The 18,131-nt window shown below is 53.3% G+C and overlaps 1 protein-coding gene, 1 long non-coding RNA gene, 1 other non-coding gene and 1 pseudogene across 6 annotated transcripts in view; 2 read left to right on the top strand and 2 right to left on the bottom strand.

Annotated features, from left to right (window-relative positions):
- The window catches only part of LOC141569613 (uncharacterized), a 100,768-nt gene extending 87,079 nt beyond the window's left edge, over nucleotides 1-13,689 (bottom strand). For both annotated transcript variants that reach the window (XR_012493302.1, XR_012493303.1), the window contains exon 1: nucleotides 11,801-13,689. This is a non-coding gene — a long non-coding RNA (uncharacterized LOC141569613). The remainder of the gene's footprint in view (nucleotides 1-11,800) is intronic.
- On the top strand, nucleotides 2,785-17,201 carry LOC109439105 (melanoma-associated antigen D4). 3 transcript variants are annotated; one of them, XR_012493301.1, is made up of 14 exons: nucleotides 2,874-3,003; nucleotides 3,946-4,163; nucleotides 4,454-5,287; nucleotides 5,667-5,870; nucleotides 5,975-6,038; nucleotides 6,262-6,341; nucleotides 6,724-6,815; nucleotides 7,428-7,507; nucleotides 7,600-7,642; nucleotides 8,053-8,115; nucleotides 9,045-9,159; nucleotides 9,497-9,943; nucleotides 16,507-16,633; nucleotides 16,758-17,201. XR_012493301.1 is itself a non-coding variant. In XM_019719320.2 (13 exons), exons 2-12 carry the CDS (start codon nucleotides 3,954-3,956, stop codon nucleotides 9,929-9,931), a joined length of 2,220 nt encoding a protein of 739 aa, XP_019574879.2. In that variant the 5' UTR covers nucleotides 2,785-3,003; nucleotides 3,946-3,953; the 3' UTR covers nucleotides 9,932-9,943; nucleotides 10,106-10,311. The 3 variants fall into 3 exon arrangements, 2 of the variants coding, with proteins under 2 accessions (XP_019574879.2, XP_074179643.1); XM_019719320.2 differs by lacking the exons at nucleotides 16,507-16,633; nucleotides 16,758-17,201 and adding an exon at nucleotides 10,106-10,311 and having other exon boundaries at nucleotides 2,785-3,003; XM_074323542.1 differs by having other exon boundaries at nucleotides 16,507-17,201.
- On the top strand, nucleotides 8,681-8,810 carry LOC141569794 (small nucleolar RNA SNORA11). The gene has a single exon (XR_012493589.1). It is a non-coding gene; the product is annotated as a small nucleolar RNA SNORA11 (small nucleolar RNA).
- LOC141569612 (COP9 signalosome complex subunit 4 pseudogene) lies at nucleotides 14,771-16,896 on the bottom strand (annotated as a pseudogene).
- Nucleotides 17,202-18,131: the final 930 nt, after the last annotated feature.

Below are 18,131 nucleotides of genomic sequence, written 5' to 3' on the forward strand. Positions count from 1 at the left end.
CCCTCCAGCCCGCCGGCGTTCCCAACAAAGCCAGTTCCACCAGGTCCCCAGTGCGCATGCGATTCCGTGGGTAGGTGGGCGGGGTGGGGGCGTTTCTCCTTCCCGCCAGGTTCCCTCCCCCTCCCCACTGCAGGCGCCTGCACTCAACACCCTGTGGTGCAGTTCAACCCACCCAATCATCTACCCTCAGCCCCCACCTTTGCAGCCCTGGCCTCCCCCTTCCCCTTAAGCTCCTCCAGTGTGTTCTGGCATCCACTATGCCCACCTTCCCCAGCATGACCCCTAGGTCACAAATACAGAGGTCTCTAGCTGAGTCTCTAACTGCCACAAACGAAAGGCAAATGGCCCGAGGATGCCAGTTCCCTCTGTGTTCCCTTCCACTATACATTTCTGTGGCCGCCAGGCACACTGGGAACATCTGCTTCCTCAACCATTCTTTATGCAGCTTGTACATCACAGCCAGATCTTCCCTGGGAAGTGGATGTCAGCACCCCCATTTTACAGATCAGGAACCTGAGGCACAGACACATTGCATGAACTAACTACACAAGGCCACCGAGTCAGTGAACAGAATATGCAGAATTGGGGCCTGGTTCTTTCTGACTCCAAAACCCATGTTCTACTAGTGCGGGCTGGGGAAAGAGGCACCCTCCCCTCTTCAGTTTGAGTGAGAGCTCCATCCCCCACCTCCATCCCCTGCCCTGTACACATCTGTCCCAAACAAGCCAGTTTTGTGTTCTCTGAGACCTAAGCTCATGCTCTGCACCTGGGAGGACCCAGGTGGAGGCCCCCAGCCCCACCCCCTGCCTGCTCTACGTGGATCCATCCAGGTGTGGGAATTGCTCCTTGGGGTCCACTCCCCGACTGTCAGGCCTCTTCGCAGAGAGTGGCACAAACACGCTGTCCCTGAGGCCTTTCCGGTGCCCACTGCAGTGGCCAGGACAATCAGGCACTTGTGTGTCTGCGCCATGGCAAGTCCTGATTCAGAGTAAATGTTTGTCCTGGTGCCTTCCGGGGCTGGGGCCTGGGGCAGCTGTGGTCTTGCGAGAAGAAGCTGGGCCGGGCTTCGGAATTCCAGGGATGGAGTGCTGGGCCAGTCTGTCGCTAGCTGTGTGAGCCCGCTCGGGTCAATGGACATCTCTGAGTCTTCCAGAATGACTGGAGAGTCTGCTTTGGAGGCAGAAAGTGCTATGTTCTCATCTTTTACATATACCATAGAGGACTTTTATATTTGCTTTTATCCAGGCAAGAAGCTGGGAGAACTGGGTAAGCCGAGGTCTCACCTTGTTAGTTTCCCTTCTCTCTGGATAGAGTTTACAGGTTGTAGCACAAGGAGACTGAAAACGAACAGAGACCAATGGATAATCTGAGTGAAGGAGACAGAGCTGAGAATTCCAGGAGGCCAATGTAACTAGAATTTGCTGGGAATGATGGAGAGGAGAGAGCTGCACAGAGAGGTTTCTCACCTGAGTGCAGTGTATAAAAAGGCAGGAATGGTGGTTGTTGACTTCCGTTACCTGGAGTGAGTAGTTATGTGGATAATGGTGCCATTTAGTGAACTTGTTAAGATGGAGTTTTAAAAACAAGAGGGATGTAAAAGATTCCAGTCATTCTGGAAGCACAGCGACACGTGTGTCCTTGAGTAGGACCCCAGTAAGTGCTCCTTGCACTTGCCATTTTGCATATCGAGAAACCAGACTCAGAGATGTCCATTGACCCGAGCGGGCTCACACAGCTAGCGACAGACTGGCCCAGCACTCCATCCCTGGAATTCCGAAGCCCGGCCCAGCTTCTTCACGCAAGACCACAGCTGCCCCAGGCCCCAGCCCCGGAAGGCACCAGGACAAACATTTACTCTGAATCAGGACTTGCCATGGCGCAGACACACAAGTGCCTGATTGTCCTGGCCACTGCAGTGGGCACCGGGAAGGCCTCAGGGACAGCGTGTTTGTGCCACTCTCTGCGAAGAGGCCTGACAGTCGGGGAGTGGACCCCAAGGAGCAATTCCCACACCTGGATGGATCCACGAGAGCAGGCAGGGGTGGGGCTGGGGCCTCCACCTGGGTCCTCCCAGGTGCAGAGCATGAGCTTAGGTCTCAGAGAACACAAAACTGGCTTGTTTGGGACAGATGTGTACAGGGCAGGGGATGGAGGTGGGGGATGGAGCTCTCACTCAAACTGAAGAGGGGAGGGTGCCTCTTTCCCCAGCCCGCACTAGTAGAACATGGGTTTTGGAGTCAGAAAGAACCAGGCCCCAATTCTGCATATTCTGTTCACTGACTCGGTGGCCTTGTGTAGTTAGTTCATGCAATGTGTCTGTGCCTCAGGTTCCTGATCTGTAAAATGGGGGTGCTGACATCCACTTCCCAGGGAAGATCTGGCTGTGATGTACAAGCTGCATAAAGAATGGTTGAGGAAGCAGATGTTCCCAGTGTGCCTGGCGGCCACAGAAATGTATAGTGGAAGGGAACACAGAGGGAACTGGCATCCTCGGGCCATTTGCCTTTCGTTTGTGGCAGTTAGAGACTCAGCTAGAGACCTCTGTATTTGTGACCTAGGGGTCATGCTGGGGAAGGTGGGCATAGTGGATGCCAGAACACACTGGAGGAGCTTAAGGGGAAGGGGGAGGCCAGGGCTGCAAAGGTGGGGGGCTGAGGGTAGATGATTGGGTGGGTTGAACTGCACCACAGGGTGTTGAGTGCAGGCGCCTGCGGTGGGGAGGGGGGAGGGGAACCTGGCGGGAAGGAGAAAACGCCCCCCCACCCCGCCCACCTACCCACGGAATCGCATGCGCACTGGGGACCTGGTGGAACTGGCTTTTGTTGGGAACGCCGGCGGGCTGGAGGGGTCCGCGCACGCGCAGGCTGCCCAGCCGCGGGGAGGGGGGGGTACGCGGAGAAAAGGGGCGGGGTGGTCGGAGCTGCTGTGCTGGCAGCAGTAGGCGAGGGCGCGGCTGCGGGGTTACTGGTGCTGAGGACCGACGCCATTGGAGCCCCAGGGAAGGTAAGGACCCAGCCCCAGACAGGACCGGGAGAGGGCGAGTGGAACCCCGTACGCCGCGACCACAACCCCTGGAACTGAACAAAGCCCAAGCACTCAGAAACCGAACCCCATTAGACCCGCGGTCTAGATAGGAGCCCCGTCCACCCCTGCCACCAGACCCAGGCTTCCGGATCCGAGCCTTGCTGACACCAGAGCCCACGATCCGAACCGATTTAGCACACCCGTGTGCTCCGGGCTGAGCGGCCTTAGACCCAGGCCCCATCCCCACCCAACCACTCCTAGATCACTCCCACCCAGCTGACCGCTTTGCCCCCGTCCTGGAGTTGCAATCCTGGGTTTTGAGACCTCCAGCGCTCCAGTTGGAGCCTCGCCTAGTCCGAGGCCCCCACCCCATCCACCCTTATCGTGCCAGTATGAGTCCAACCTCACCGGAATCCCCTGAATCCCCCCACACACCCCCGCCCGGACCTAACCAAAGGGTCCCTGGGATTCAGTTTCCCAGAGCTTTCCGCGGTCCCTGTGTGTCTGAGCCCTCACATCTCATCTGCTCTCCCTTCATCCTGGCCCCCTGCTCCAGCCCTTAAATTCAGGGCCTTTGTTTCTCCCTCTCTCAATGCATCCATCCCCTTTGGGGCTCTTTCAGACCCAAACCTGCCAGTCCACCTCTCTATGCAAATCGAGATGCCGGGATGGGGAGCCTGCCCGACCACAACCCCCCATCCAGTGCGGGGTGTCCTCCGACCTCTTCTGTCCCTCTCCTTGGGCTCTGTCTCTGGTAGACTCTACCCCCAACAGACCTCCCGCCTCCCCCCAAGCCCTACTGCCTAGTTACGGATGATGCCCCCCACCCCACCTCCTGAGAGATCCCGCCTCCACTGGATCCCGCCCCTCCCCCTGAAGAGGCCTCACCCTCCCTCTCAGGCTGAGCTCTCTTCTCCTCAGGACCGAGCATGGCTGAGGGAAGCTTCCGCATGGAATCGGAAAGCTACAACGCTGAAGACATGGATGAGGGTAGCGATGAAGTCGGGGAGGAAGAGATGGTTGAAGGAAACGACTATGAAGAATTTGGTGCTTTCGGAGGCTATGGCACCCTCACCAGCTTTGACATTCGTCTCCTCAGAGCCTTTGGGAGCTTGGGTCCAGGCCTTCGCATTTTGACGGTGAGGCCCCCTCTTCTTGGCCACCTGCTGGCCCTGCTAAATGGCGGTGGGGCTGGGGCGGGTGGTGGTTGCAGAGGGGTGTGGATGAAGGGGAGGGTTGACGGGACCGGACTGCCCAGGCTCCCCAAACCAAACCTTCTCTCTCCTGCTGAGAGAAAGGGGGTTGGGGAGGCTCTGAGGGATAGTGGAGGCTGGCTGGCTGCCTGGAAGAGGCTGGACAGCACATGGAACCATGATGCTAGTGTGCAGAGTTGTCTGCCTTACCTTTACCCTTCTCTCCGGCCTTGCAGAATGAGCCCTGGGAACTGGAAAACCCTATGCTGGCCCAGACTCTGATGGAGGCATTTCAGTTGGATCCGGAAACACTTGCCAATGAGGCGGCCGACCGTGCTGCCAACGTAGCCCGCGCAGCCGCCTCCAACCGTGCCGCTCGGGCTGCTGCTGCTGTTGCGCGAGCCGCCTACAATGAGGTGGTCGCTAGCTACCCGCTGGCCACAGACCAGGCCTCACGAGAAGATACCCAGCCCAGGACATACGTGGCTGAGGCTCAAGGAGGCACCCCTGACACAACCCTTGCTTCTCTGCGCAGCTCCCAGATGCCAGTCAGCAGTGAGATGGCCGCCTCTGGGGCTCCAGCAACCTCCTTACAGTCCCAGCCATCCTCCCAGGCCCAGGAAGCTGCTACTGAGGGTCCTAGTACTGCCTGCGCTTCCTCTCAGGCTCCATGTGCCAGTGAGGTGGATGCCACCCGGCCCAAGACAGCCTTCCTGGGTCAGAACGATGTCTTTGATTTTGCCCAGCCGGCAGGTGTCAGTGGCATGGCTTTCCCACGCCCCAAGAGACCCGCCCCCGCCCAAGAGGCCGCTGCAGAGGGCCCCAGCGCTGCCTCCGGGATGCCCCAGGCAGCAGCATATGCCGGAGAGGGGGCAGCCACCCGGCCCAAGACGACCAAGTCTGGGAAGGCTCTTGCTAAGACTCGCTGGGTGGAGCCTCAGAATGTTGCGGCAGCAGCTGCTACCAAGGCCAACATGGCCACCAGTGCCCCTGAGCCTGAGGGTGCAGCTGCCGCTGCTCAGAACAGTGCTGAGCCCTGGGCCAGGATGGGAGGCAAGAGGACTAAGAAGGTGAGACCTCCCTGCCCTCTCCAAACCCCCTTGCTCTTCTCCTTTCTCTTCCCTCTCCGCTCCTCTTCACCCCTCCTGTCTCCTCCCCTCCTCTCCCTTCCCTTCCCTTTCCTCTCCCCTTCCCTCTTCTTCTCTCAGCTTGTCCAAGTTTCTCTAACACAAGTGTGCTAGCATGTTGTTACTCTACCTAGTCCCTACCCTCAGGCCTGGAGGGCGAAGAGGTTGGCTCAGTGCCTGGCACTTAGTATGCACTCTGCACGTGTCATCCACTGTTCCCACTACTCTTATTTCCAAGTACCTGCTCTGGTGAAGATGTTGCCAGGGGCTTTGGCCCAGTAAGCTTGGTAGCCCTGGGTCTCTCTTCTCCCCAATGCTACAGTCCAAGCACCTGGATGATGAGTATGAGAGCAGCGAGGAGGAGAGAGAGCCTCCCGCGGTTCCACCAACCTGGAGAGCATCGCAGCCCTCATTGACGGTGCGGGCTCAGATGGCCCCTCGGCCCCCGATGGCCCTGAGGTCCCAGGTACCCTCAAGGCACATACTGTGCTTGCCACCCCGCAACGTGACCCTTCTGCAAGAGAGGGTAAGAAGTCTGCCCTTAACCCCTCTCTCTCCTCCTCCCTTGTGGGTCAGCTCTTTGTGGGCTCACCCATGCCTTTACCTCCCCATGTGCTCCTCCTTCTCCAGGCAAATAAGTTGGTGAAATATCTGATGATTAAGGACTACAAGAAGATCCCCATCAAGCGCTCAGGTGGACAACTGTGGCCCCTCCCTGAGCTCTGCCCTCCCTCCTCCCCCAACCCTCCCCAGGGGGCCCCCCATCACATGCCCCCACCCATCAGGCCTTGGCTGATGGCTCCATGTGCACAGTACCAGGTCCTGACTGTGCTCCCCTCAGCAGGGCTGACCGAGGGGCTGCAGCTCTGTGGCCCCTACTCAGCCCAGGTTCTCTCTTCACCTCCTGCCGCCTGTAGACATGCTGAAGGATGTCATCCGAGAATACGACGAACATTTCCCTGAGATCATTGAGCGAGCAACATACACCCTGGAAAAGGTGGGTGGGCGCAGGGGTGGGGAAAACTCTGTGGAACAAAAGCGGCGGCAGGGAAGCCTTGGAGGCCCAGTGTTAGTACAGCCTCCTCCGGAAGCCTTGCCTAGCTTCTCCACCTGGAAGCTTCCACTGCACACTGAACTCCCCTGGGTTCCTCTCCCTCATGCTCTCTGAGCGTCTGTTGTCTCCTGAAGTGGGTCCCATTGCCTCAGCTAGTGCCAGAGCTCCCACAGTCCAGTTCCTCTGCAGCCTCTCTTTTTCTGTCCTCCCCCATGACTTTGGGCTCCCTGCCTAGGAAATGTTGTGACAGGGAATAATGGAGTGACTGCTTGCAGGACACCAAGCACAGATTTTTGACCTCACATTCTGTTTTCTCCCCGTGTAGAAGTTCGGGATCCACCTGAAGGAGATTGACAAGGAAGAACACCTGTACATTCTTGTCTGCACTCGGGATTCTTCAGCTCGCCTCCTGGGAAAGTGAGAAAGGGCAGGGGAGTCGTGGCCTTCCTAGGCGGTGCCTTCCCCTCCTCTCAGAGAAACGGGAAAACAGGCCTGGAGGGCCTAGCACAATGCCCACCCACAGTTAGTGGTGCCAAATGATTACCAGATGAAAGGGGTAGTAGCCAGGGCAAGGCCTTGCTACGGTCAGTGTTTCACCCCCGCTCACCTCATTCCCCTCCTTCCAAGAAAGCAGGCTTCTTGCTGCTTTCCTCTTCCTGCTAAGTGCCTGGCCCAGGCGTGGCAGAGTGGTTGGTTCTGGGGGAGCTTCCTGTCTAGTGTAGCTCCCATGGGCAAAAGGGAAGGGAAGGTGTGGATGTGCCTCTGGACACACCTTTGGCAAGTGTTTGCTCCCCGCCTAACGCCTCCCTCAGCAGAATCGTGGGCGGGCGTGTTAGCATCCGCATCTGATGGATGAAGCGATGTAGTCTCAAGCGGAGGCATGAATTGTCTGGATCAGGTAGCAAGCCATGCGCAGAGTTGGAAGCCATGCCCAGTAGGGGAGCATCTGGGCAAGGCTAGTTGGGTGAGCCGGCAATAGTCTCTTGGGCAAATGGCTGCTGGACAGGATCCCTCTTTCTACACTTTTAGGACCAAGGACACTCCCAGGCTGAGTCTCCTCTTGGTGATTCTGGGAGTCATCTTCATGAATGGCAACCGTGCCAGTGAGGGTGAGTGGCTGGACCTGCAGCTGGGGGTGGGGGAGCCTGCCCCCAGTCTCACCCACATGTTCTAAATTCTTGTTCCTCATCTCCCCCCACAGCTGTCCTCTGGGAGGCATTACGCAAGATGGGACTGCGCCCTGGGTATGATTGGGCTCTCACTGCCCCTCAGCATTGTCCTGGGGCACAAGAGGCCCCGGGATAGCCACAGCCTGGTGGTCTGGTGCAGGGGAGTTGGCGTCCTGGACCAGGCAGAGCGCAGAGGGTCTCACCAGGGTGCATGGGGAAATGGTCCTGAACTCTCAGCCCTCTGTCTGCTCCATGTCTCTTCTCTATCCCCAGAGGAGATCTAAAAGAAACCATCAGAATTGGGGGCTCCATGAAACCCATATGTAGGCCATCACTGACAAGAGGCTGTCTCACCTCTGCTGCATGCCCAGGCCTCATGGGGCTGTCCCTCAGGCCGGATGCTCTCAATCCTGTTAGGGAGTGCTCCTGCCCACATCCGGGCACTGCCACCACCTCTAGTTATGGACTCCTTTCCTTGCCCTCAGGATGAGGCACCCATTCCTTGGCGATCTGAGGAAGCTCATTACAGATGACTTTGTGAAGCAGAAGTAAGTAATTACCGAGGTAACTTTGTCTCACACACATGCCTTCCTCGTGTGCTGGTCTGGCTGAGGAAGCCGTTCCCCGTCCTGTATCTTAACAATAGGGGGATGGGGGCTCTTGGGTGAGTGTGGGTGGGATTAGAATTCCAGGGCAGTCTTCGGGGGGTGGGGAGGAAGGGGTGCACGTTGACTGAGAACACAGTGCGGGGTGTGTTATGACCATCACATCGTTCAGCACCTGCCCTGCAGGCTGTAGGAGAATTTCCCCTGCTTTACATCTCAGGAACCTGGGGCTCAGAGAGTGGAAGTCTGAGCATGGCCCCGGCTGCTAAGGGGCCCATTTGGGCCTGAAGCCCAGCCCTCCTGACTTTCTGGCCAGGGCGCACCCTGTCCTCGGTCCTCGGAGAACATGTGCGCACTCACACAGGTGCACTAGCACCTGTGAGCACACACACGGTCAGGAGTGTACACGGAGCACGCTGCTGCTCTTGGGCTATTTCTTCCCTTCACAGTCGTTTTCTATGGTGGACTGTCCCAGGGCTCAGCCTGACCACGGACGAGACCCTGTGGTGGGGTGTGCTCAGAGCAGGGGGCCTGAAGAAATGGCTCCTCTGTTTACAACACACCCGACAGGAATCCGGGGTCATTGTGACAAGGGGCACAAAACTTGTGGCCTTCCTATGAACAAACACCCTACACATGCCCCCACCCCCACCCACCTACCCCCCCCCCCCGCCCCCGCACCTCCCCCATGGCTGCTGGTCCTGACCCATGGCCCAGGGCTTTGAAGGTCTCAGTATTGGAGGTGGAAACCCTGGGAGTTGGGTACGGATTCTCAGAATCCGGGCTGGGAAGGGGCCACCTGGGAGCCATTAGCACAACAACAACAGGTCTGCCTGGCTGGAGGCAAAAGTTTTCTTTTCCTGTCCACTGAGGTACCTGGAATACAAGAAGATCCCCAATAGCAGCCCACCTGAGTATGAATTCCTCTGGGGCCTGCGGGCCCGCCACGAGACCAGCAAGATGAGGGTGCTGAGATTCATTGCCCAGGTAACGGAGAGCCCCTGCTGGGGGCCAGGCCCAGGGGCTGGCCTTTCCCATACCTTGTCTGTCGGTCACAGCCTCCTTAGGCTGTTTGTCTGTCTGTCCAGTGAGGACACTGAGGCTCAGAAAGGTTCCTAGGTAACTCACCCGTGTTCACAACGTAGAACGTACGTGTGAGGGATGGGGCGAAACCTCAGGTCTGGCCCAGAATGAGAGGGGCCCGACTCCAGTGGTCTTTATTTTTATAGTGATTATGCACAGCACAGAGGAGGGTGAACAGCGGGAACAGGTGCTCAGTGGACGTGGGGTAGCTGTCAGGACGGTTGCTGTTATTCCATCACAGAATCAGAACCGAGACCCCCAGGAATGGAAGGCTCATTTCTTGGAGGCTGTGGATGATGCTTTCAAGACAATGGATGTGGATATGGCTGAGGAACATGCCAGGGCCCAGATGAGGGCCCAGATGAACATCGGGGATGAAGCTCTGATTGGACGGTGGAGCTGGGACGACATACAGGTGGAGCTCCTGTCCTGGGATGAAGATGGAGATTTTGGCGACGCCTGGGCCAGGATCCCTTTTGCTTTCTGGGCCAGATACCATCAGTACATTCTGAATAGCAACCGTGCCAACAGGAGGGCCACTTGGAGAGCTGGCGTCAGCAGTGGCACCGATGGTGGGGCCAACACCACCATCCTAGATGGCCCTAGCACCAGCTCCACCATCCGCACCAGAAATGCTGCCAGAACGAGTGCCAACTTCTTCTCCTGGATCCAGTAGGATTTTCAGGTGGTAAGTGAGACTGAGGGGGGGCTGTGGGAAGTCAGGGGGAAGGTCTGGCGTGGGGAGTGGGAACGATGAGTGTGCGGCAGACCCTTGTTTTGTTCTTTATATCCCTCACTGTTTCACTTGTATTTCTATTTCTGTCTGTGCCTTTGTGTCCTGTGTTTATAGACAATGCTGATGAACTGCAGCGATCACTCACCCAGCCAGAGTGCCTCCTCAGACTCCATGTTCACATAGCACTCTAGGCAGCCTCTGCTTGCCGACGGAAGATGGCATGCAAGACTAAGCTCTCTTTGCCCTCCTGCTTTCATTGTGTGCTGTTGTCGTGCTGTCATGTTTTTGGTATCAGTGTTACATTAAAGTTGCAAAATGAATTGGGATGTTTCCTCCGTTACCGGTGCACGTGTTGCTCTGAGTGGCCCGTGGTCCACTGTCTGGGATTGGTGGTGGTGGGGTGGGAGGCTCGCCTCTGCCTAAGAGGCGGTCAGGGCACTGGGAGACGCAGAGGTGCCTGTGAGTGTTGAGATCATGGGTTTCGAGAAGCTCCGGTCCATGTAGTTATGTGGTTTCCTACACGGTGCCGCCCCAGTTAGACCCCAACGGGGTGGGGTGGGGAGGGAGGAAGCAGGGGACGGGATGCAGTGGAGGCTGTGGGTTGGTGCCACTGTCCCTCCCACCAAGGGACAGGGTCCACAGACACCCACCAGGGCCCACCTCCCCGTCCCCACCTTTGGAGGCACCGTCCTGGAACCCTTCCCTCATCATCCACACAATTTTAGGACCTCATCCCTCAGACAGGGCCTTAAGGACAATGAGGTAGGCCTCGCGGTGACATTCTCTCCCCTCCAGCAGGCAGAAGGAAGATCGTTATTGCTGAGAGTAGATTTAAGGAAAACATAGCTGCATGCAGACCTTGAAAGCCCATTGCCTGTGGCTGTGACCTGAGGCCTGTTTGGGGCTCTGGAGCCCTTCATTGGAAGCAGGGCTGTCCCAGTGAGGCCAAGGCCAGTCCTGGTGTCTTCAAGGACTGGGTGATCCTTGCGGGTTTGGGGCGAGGGGGTGGCAGCTAGTTCTGCAATTCCTCCAGTGGATGACAGTGAGGGCGGAGACACTTAGGGCCCCTGGGAAAGGCTCAGTAGCAGGCAGGGACAGTGTCCGGAGCTTCCTTGGGTCCCCCAGTGATATTCACACCTTGGGAGGACAAGGCCCCAGATTAAGAGTAGTTAAGGGCCATTGTCCCCATTGCCTCTTTTCCCTGAGAAGAGGTTCTCCTCTCTCAGCCAGACCTGGATCCTGACGTAGACCCAGCTGCATAATTTGCCGGGCCCAGTGGAAAATGAAAACGCAGGCCCCTTTGCTCAAAAATCAGTAAGAATTCCAAGAGAACAACAGTAGAGCATTGAGCCACACATGTGGAGCCCTTCTGAGTGGAGGGTCCTGTGGCAGTGTGTAGGTCTCACCCCCAGGAAACTGGCTCTGTCTGCACCCCTCCCCTAAAGACAGGCTTCAGGTGGGTCTTCTGCCTTGTTGCCTGGTGCTATCATCTCTGCCTCCCTGCCTGCTGGGTCCCTGCCTGGCCACAAGGACATTCTGAGATTCTGACAGAAATGGAGCCCCCTTGCCTTTAAGTTTCCAGGCACGTGGCCTGAGATGTGCGTGTGCCTGTGTGTGTGTGTGTGTCTGTGTTTATGTGTGTGTGTGTGGGTGGGCAGGGGACGGATGAATGATGCCTGGGACACCAGCCCTGGTGTGGTGAATGATACATGACGTTTCTGGTACCCTCACCCTGGCAACCTCCCAGGACCCTGTTGTGCGCACAGTAAAGAAAACATGCCTTTACATGGATGGATGTGAGGCTCTCACCGTAAGCCACAGGTGTGAGTTTGAGCACAGTGTGCAAAGGGCACTTGAGATATGGCAGCTCATCTGGAAAGGAGGAGAAAGCAGCCGTCAGAGACAGGGTGCTGGGGAGGTCACCAAGTCCCCAGGCCTGCAGGTTTAGAGCACTCTCCCCTGTCCACACCCCTTCCCCAGGGAGGGCCTCCCCAGGATCCCACTCCCCCGACCCTGCAGGGGGCAGTGCTGAGAGCAGGGTGGTCAGAGAGGAAGGGGGCAGAGAGGAGGCAGGAGGGCCCTAGGGAATGCAGACAGACTGTGGGTCCCCCAGGAGGGTCGGGCTGACCACCTTGGAGGTGGCCTAGCTCCTCACTCACAGTGCAACCATGACGCCAAGGCAGGCCTTCCTCCCGCCGCAGCCTCGGTCGGGCCTTCCACAGGCTCCCCCACCACACAGGCTCACGGTACACCTGAGCAAGTGTTTTCTGACACACTGCTGAGCGCCAGGGCCCTTGGTTGAGGTGTGCACGCACCCGGGCAGCCCCCACAGCTTTCTCCCCACCCGGGCCTGCACCTTCTGACTCCTCTCAGTCTTGTTGATGGATGAGCGTTCCTCGATTCACTTGTTTCCAGTTATTGACTACTACGCATTACGTTTTCTGAATGTTCACTTACCATGTTTTGTATGGGCCTAGGTCTTATTTACCAGACAGCCCTGAGGGGAGGGGATGATCAGGTACATTCCAGAGATGAGGAAAATGAGGCTCTGAGAGGGAAGACACTCGCCCTAAGGCACACAGCTAGGAAGTGACAGCACTGGGCTTTGAACCCAGACCCTCGGAGTTCGAATGTGTGCTCTGCCCACTGCAGTCTGCTGCCAACACCTTCGAGGGGCTCAGAGGATCCTGGGGGCAACACCCCCACTTCTCACCACTCTCTGATGACATCTACCCTCCTGCCCTCCCAGGCTGCTCATACTGCTCCCCATCTCCCTTCACTGAGCTAGAACCCCAGGGGCTTCCCACCCCTGAGGTTTATCCTAGTCTTTAAGGGGCCTGCCAGTGCCCTCCAAGCCCCCTGAGATATCCATTTTGGTGATTTCCTGGGCTTCCATCCTGCTCTTCCTCATCATTGTCACCATCACTGTCAGGCCCTGGGCCTGGCACTTTGGTGCACTATCTCCTTCCAACCTCGCTGATACTCTGTGGGGGGTTACTGTTCTCCCTGGTACTCATGACTAAAGAGACTCAGAGACGGGAAGCTACCTGCCTGAGGTCTCACCCAGCTCTGCCACCACCTCCACAAATGATCTTGGCCCTGCCTTTCCTCTCTCTGGCCCTTAGAGTTCCCATCTCTCAGGCACAGGATTGGACTAGGTGTACTCTGAGGGTGCCCCAGCTCTGAGATCTGCATTCTTAGTCGCATCATCTCTCTGGACCTCAGTTTCTTCACCTGAGTAATGGGGGTAGGAGCCTGTCCCCAGCCCTGCCTGCCATAGCTCCCAGCTGTGAGCAGCTGGTGCGGTCTGTGCACGAAAGCAGGTAGGAAGTAGGAAAAGCAGGGTGCAAACAGGACGTGCACGTGCTGCCCACACACTCCATGTGTGTCTGAGAGGGCAGGGCACCTGGAATGCATCTGGGATCGACATCCCTCCCTGACCCCCTGAGCCCCGTGACCTTGGGCCAGTCAGTTCACCTCTCAGAGCCTCCATTTCCTCACCTGCACAGTTGGGTCACAGTGCCCGCCTTACAGCACCGAGCAGTGGAGATGTGGATGGTGTCAGAAATCTAGCAACACAAGGACCCCCATTCCAACCCTTGTCACCTTTTTCCAGAGAGGCGATTGAGGACCCGGCAGAGGAAATGACTTGTCCAATGTCAAGTTCTCAAGTGCCCCAGGTTTCAATTCTGCATGACTCCATCTTACAAGTGCCGTTGATTGTGAAACTAGCAAGGTAGAAATGATACAAGTCTGCAGGACATTGCACACTTCAAATACAACTTTGCACTCACTGTCCTCACACACCCTCACAGTATTCCGGAGATGCCATCACTTCAGCATCTACGTCAGAAATGGACTCTCGCACTCGAAGGTGACACAACCGTCCCTTGCCAGGCCACCTGCCATACTATGTGGTTCAGCAAATGTAGGTAATTTTCTTTGAAATAGTTGACATATCCACAGGTTACAAAGTCTGAGAAACGAAGTGAGGTGTACACACTCAATGGCCACATAGAAGAAAATTAAAAACCCTGTAGGTGCTAAGACTTGATGAAGATGTGGAGCAAAGAACTCCCCTACACTGTCCATGGAAGTCTTAATTCGTACGAGGGCTTTGGGAAACATTCGGGATTAGAGCATGTTGATATTTCAGGCGGCCTTGAAGGAGGAGCTATCAGACACAAAGTCTAGGCAAAAGTGAATGTGCTGAAGGCAGACAGGGAAGAAGTGGGAAGATGTAACTCTACTACGAGTTACCCGTTGCTTTTAGCCACGAATGTGAGACAGGTGAGAGCCAGAGATTCATGTGCCTGATGGGATGACAGCAGCTTCACATTATGCTTTAGCCTGCTTCTGAAAGTAACTAGGCAAACGTGGGGTCCTGGCAATTGGAACGGGGACAAAGGGAGGAGCCCTAGGACCAGGTCACCCTCGCAAATATCCTCCTCTTGCTTCCTTCCCTCCATATGGAAAAAGGGCACAAGGCACAAGGTTGGGATGCAGCAGGAGCAAGGGCAAGGGCAAGAGCAAGCGTCATTGTAGAAGGACATTCCCCAGGAGATGGAGTCCAACCTCAGCCGTAGTTTCGAATTCTTGTCCTGAAACACACTTTGTTCATCTGCTTGGGGGTGGGGTGGGGAGGGCAGGAGAGGCTGGCTAGAACCCCCAGCTTGCTGCTCGTAAGTAAAATCCTTTAATGAATGATAAAGCCCCGAACGTGTTTTTTTTGTTTTGTTTTTTTTTTTAATTTTATTAAATTTATTGGGGTGACAATTGTTAGTAAAATTACATAGATTTCAGGTGTACAATTCTGTATTACATCATCTATAAATCCCACTGTGTGTTCATCACCCAGAGTCAGTTCTCCTTCCATCACCATATATTCATTATAAGAGGTCTACGTTTTGGGTGTTGCTTAGCAAACTCAGTTCCTCCAAATGAAACTAATAGTCAAGGTTTATTTTTCTTTCTATATTGAATAAGTTGGACAGGTAACACTGTGTAAATCTAAGGTGTACAGCATGGTACTTTCATATGTTATATATTGTAATATTGTTGCCATTGTAATAATATTTATCACACTGCATACTTACAGTACGATGTTGTTGTCTACATTCAATATACTATACATTAGATCTCTACGGCTCCTTTAGTACTCATTACAAGTTTGTACCCTTAAACACCATCAACCTCATCCCCTGCCTGACCCCCCACCTTCATTCCCTGGTAACCCCCATTTTACGGTTTTTGTTTGTTGATCTTTTGGCGTGTTTTTTTTTTTTTTTTAATTTTATTTTATTTATTTATTTTTTTTTGCTCACTTCTCCATTTATTAGAAGAACTACATTTGGAGAGGCACAAAGCACTTTAGTTTTACATGACTACAAAGTTATCACAAATCCGAAACTTTTTAGTCACAGATATTTCCCTTACTCCGCTTAAAGAAAAGCTTTCAAAACATCTGAGTTAGCTTGATACACAGAGACCCTGAATATACGGGAACTACATATTTTTAAATGCCTGTATTTCCCGCTTTAATAATGTCCTCTTTAAATAGAACCCAGCACAAAAGGGATTGAAATATGCAAGGTTATGATGCAAATGCTTTGGAGATAGTGAGATTAATCTGTACAACATGGGAAAAGATATAGTGTGCACAGAAGTTCTAGAAGGATGCACTGAGCCATCTGGGCTTCCATGTCTTGTGCCGTCCATTCTGGTGCTGTCTGACTAATTTTCTCCAAAAGGTTATTCACTTGGAAACAAAGCAATTGGATCTGTTTGCCCCATGTTGGCAGGGCTTCTCGTGTTTCAAAATGAACTATTCCTCAATCTGATCAAAAAATAAAATAAATAAATCTAGTCTTAAGTCCTTGTGCTATCATTTGCGATGCTATCTTTTCTGCCTTAGCTGCAGGGATCTCTAAAAGAGCTCCAAGTTCTTCAAGGGTGATATTATTATACAACTTACTTGCAGACAACAAATTGTGTTCAATGACAGCTCTGTCCAAGATGCTAGAACCATCCGCTGTAGTTGCTTTTTGGTGGGCATCAGCATGGCAGCAAATTCTTGCAGTTGATTTCCTCTGATGAGCCTATCCAGGTACATGTTCTCTAGGATCCCATAAGCAGCAAGTTGCTGGCACCTTTGTTCCTTAGAAGGAATAGCTAGCATTTGAGAACGCTGCTGTCCTGCTGATGCTAAGGTGGTACAGTGCAAAGCATGTTTTAAGGCCTCTAGTCTTTCTCTTTCATGCACTATTGTCTTGTAAGAGAGCTCATTGTACTTTTGTGCAGCTTCAGTGAATTTTCTTCTATAATCAAGAACACGTAGCATACCTTATAATGTATCTGTAACTGTTCATCGGTTGGTTCATTCTGAAGCAATGATGCTCAATGTATGTAAGCCTCTGCCTGGACTGGATCATCATCCTCTAGATGTAGCCGAGCAGTCTTCGGATGAGTCTCCAGTGTATAATCTACCTTGTACTGTTTTTGTCCTGTTTCCAAAGGAACTACCACCAACACTTGGGCTGCATTTCACCAACCTTCTTCTTTCTCATATATGGATCAAGATGCTGTCTTATGGAAGCAACCTGCTCCTCAAATGAAATGACTCTAGGCTGGATCTTTTCCAAGGTAAAATGATAGATTTCTTTGGCTGTGCTATCAGGCAGGTTAGGGAGATGTGTGCAGAAATCAGTCAGCAACTGTCGAGAGATCATGAGGCTGACATTCTCATTTACCATTGTTTCCGCAAAAGCTTTCAACGCTTCTAGTTGTTCTGCCCCAGATAACGGAACGGCTTTTCCCAGGATCTGAAGATACTTGCCCGCCAGATCTTTATGAGAACCGCTCGAATTCATGAGCTGGGCCAAATACTGTCGCACGGCTGCCGCCATCTTTCTTCCAGCTCCTACTGTTTGTTTCTTCTTTACACGGTTGAGATTTTCAGATTCCACATGTAATTGATATCATATAGTACTCGTCTTTCTTTGACTTGTCTAGTTTAGCATGATGTGCTCAAGGTTCACCCATGTTGCCACAAATGGCAGGATATCATCCTTTCTCTTGGCTGAATAATATTCCATTCTGTATATATACCACACGTTTTTTATCCTTTCATCCATTGATGGGCATTTGGGTGCTTTCCGTATCTTGGTTTCTGTGAATAATGCTGTGATAAGCATTAAAGTGCATATATCTAGTCAAACTCCTGTTTTCATTCCTGAGGGTATACATCCAGCAGTGGAATAGCTGGATCATAAGATAGATCTATTTTTAATTTTTTGAGGAACCTCCATATTGTTTCCTGCAGTGGTTGGAGAAAAAGATGCAGAAAAATGAAATTGGATGCCTATCTCACACCACTCACAAAAATTAACTCAACATGGATCAAAGACGTAAACATAAGAGCTGATACCACACAACTCCTAGAAGAAAATGTAGGCAAGAAGCTCAATGATATTGGTCTGGCAATGACCTTTTTTGGACACGATGCCAAAAGCGCAAACATAAAAAGCAAAAATCAACAAATGGGACTACACACATCAAACTCAAAAGCTCTGCAGATCAAAACAAACAATTAACACAATGAAAAGACAGCCCACGGAACGGGAGAACATTTTTGCAAACCATACACTTGATAAGGGATTGATATCCAAAATATGTAGGAAAAAAAACACAAAAAAACTTACACAACTGAATAAAAATAATAATAATAAATAAACAATGTGATTAAAAATGGGCAGAAGAACTAAATAGACAGTTCTCCAAAGAAGACATCAAATTGGTCAACAGGCACATGGGAAGATGCTCAACATCACTAATCATCAGGGAAAGGCAAATGACATCCACAATGAGATATCACCTCACACCGGTCAGGGTTTCTCTTTACCAGCTTTAATTTACAAGTAAAAAAATGTGACCATTTTTAAGTGTACAGTTCCATGGACTTTGACAAATGCTACAATCGATGTAACTGCCACCCAAATCAAGAAAGAGAACATTTTCAAAACCTAATAAAGTTCCCTTGCGGCCCTTCCCAGTGAATGACTACTATCGACATCCAGGCTTATGCAATCACTGATCTTTTTTCTATATCGCTGTAGATTAGAATTCTCTCTCCTAGGGCCTG

Source organism: Rhinolophus sinicus, chromosome X (assembly GCF_036562045.2).
Source record: "Rhinolophus sinicus isolate RSC01 chromosome X, ASM3656204v1, whole genome shotgun sequence".
Taxonomy (NCBI): Eukaryota; Metazoa; Chordata; class Mammalia; order Chiroptera; family Rhinolophidae; genus Rhinolophus; species Rhinolophus sinicus.

What these genes read in the sequence shown, in the direction of transcription:
- LOC109439105 (XM_019719320.2), top strand. Translation starts at nt 3,954, where the DNA reads ATGGCTGAGGGAAGCTTCCGCATGGAATCGGAAAGCTACAACGCTGAA. An exon ending in TCAGCTCGCCTCCTGGGAAA is followed by an intron (nt 6,816 to 7,427) that starts GTGAGAAAGGGC and finishes CTACACTTTTAG; the next exon opens with GACCAAGGACACTCCCAGGC. An exon ending in TGCTGAGATTCATTGCCCAG is followed by an intron (nt 9,160 to 9,496) that starts GTAACGGAGAGC and finishes ATTCCATCACAG; the next exon opens with AATCAGAACCGAGACCCCCA.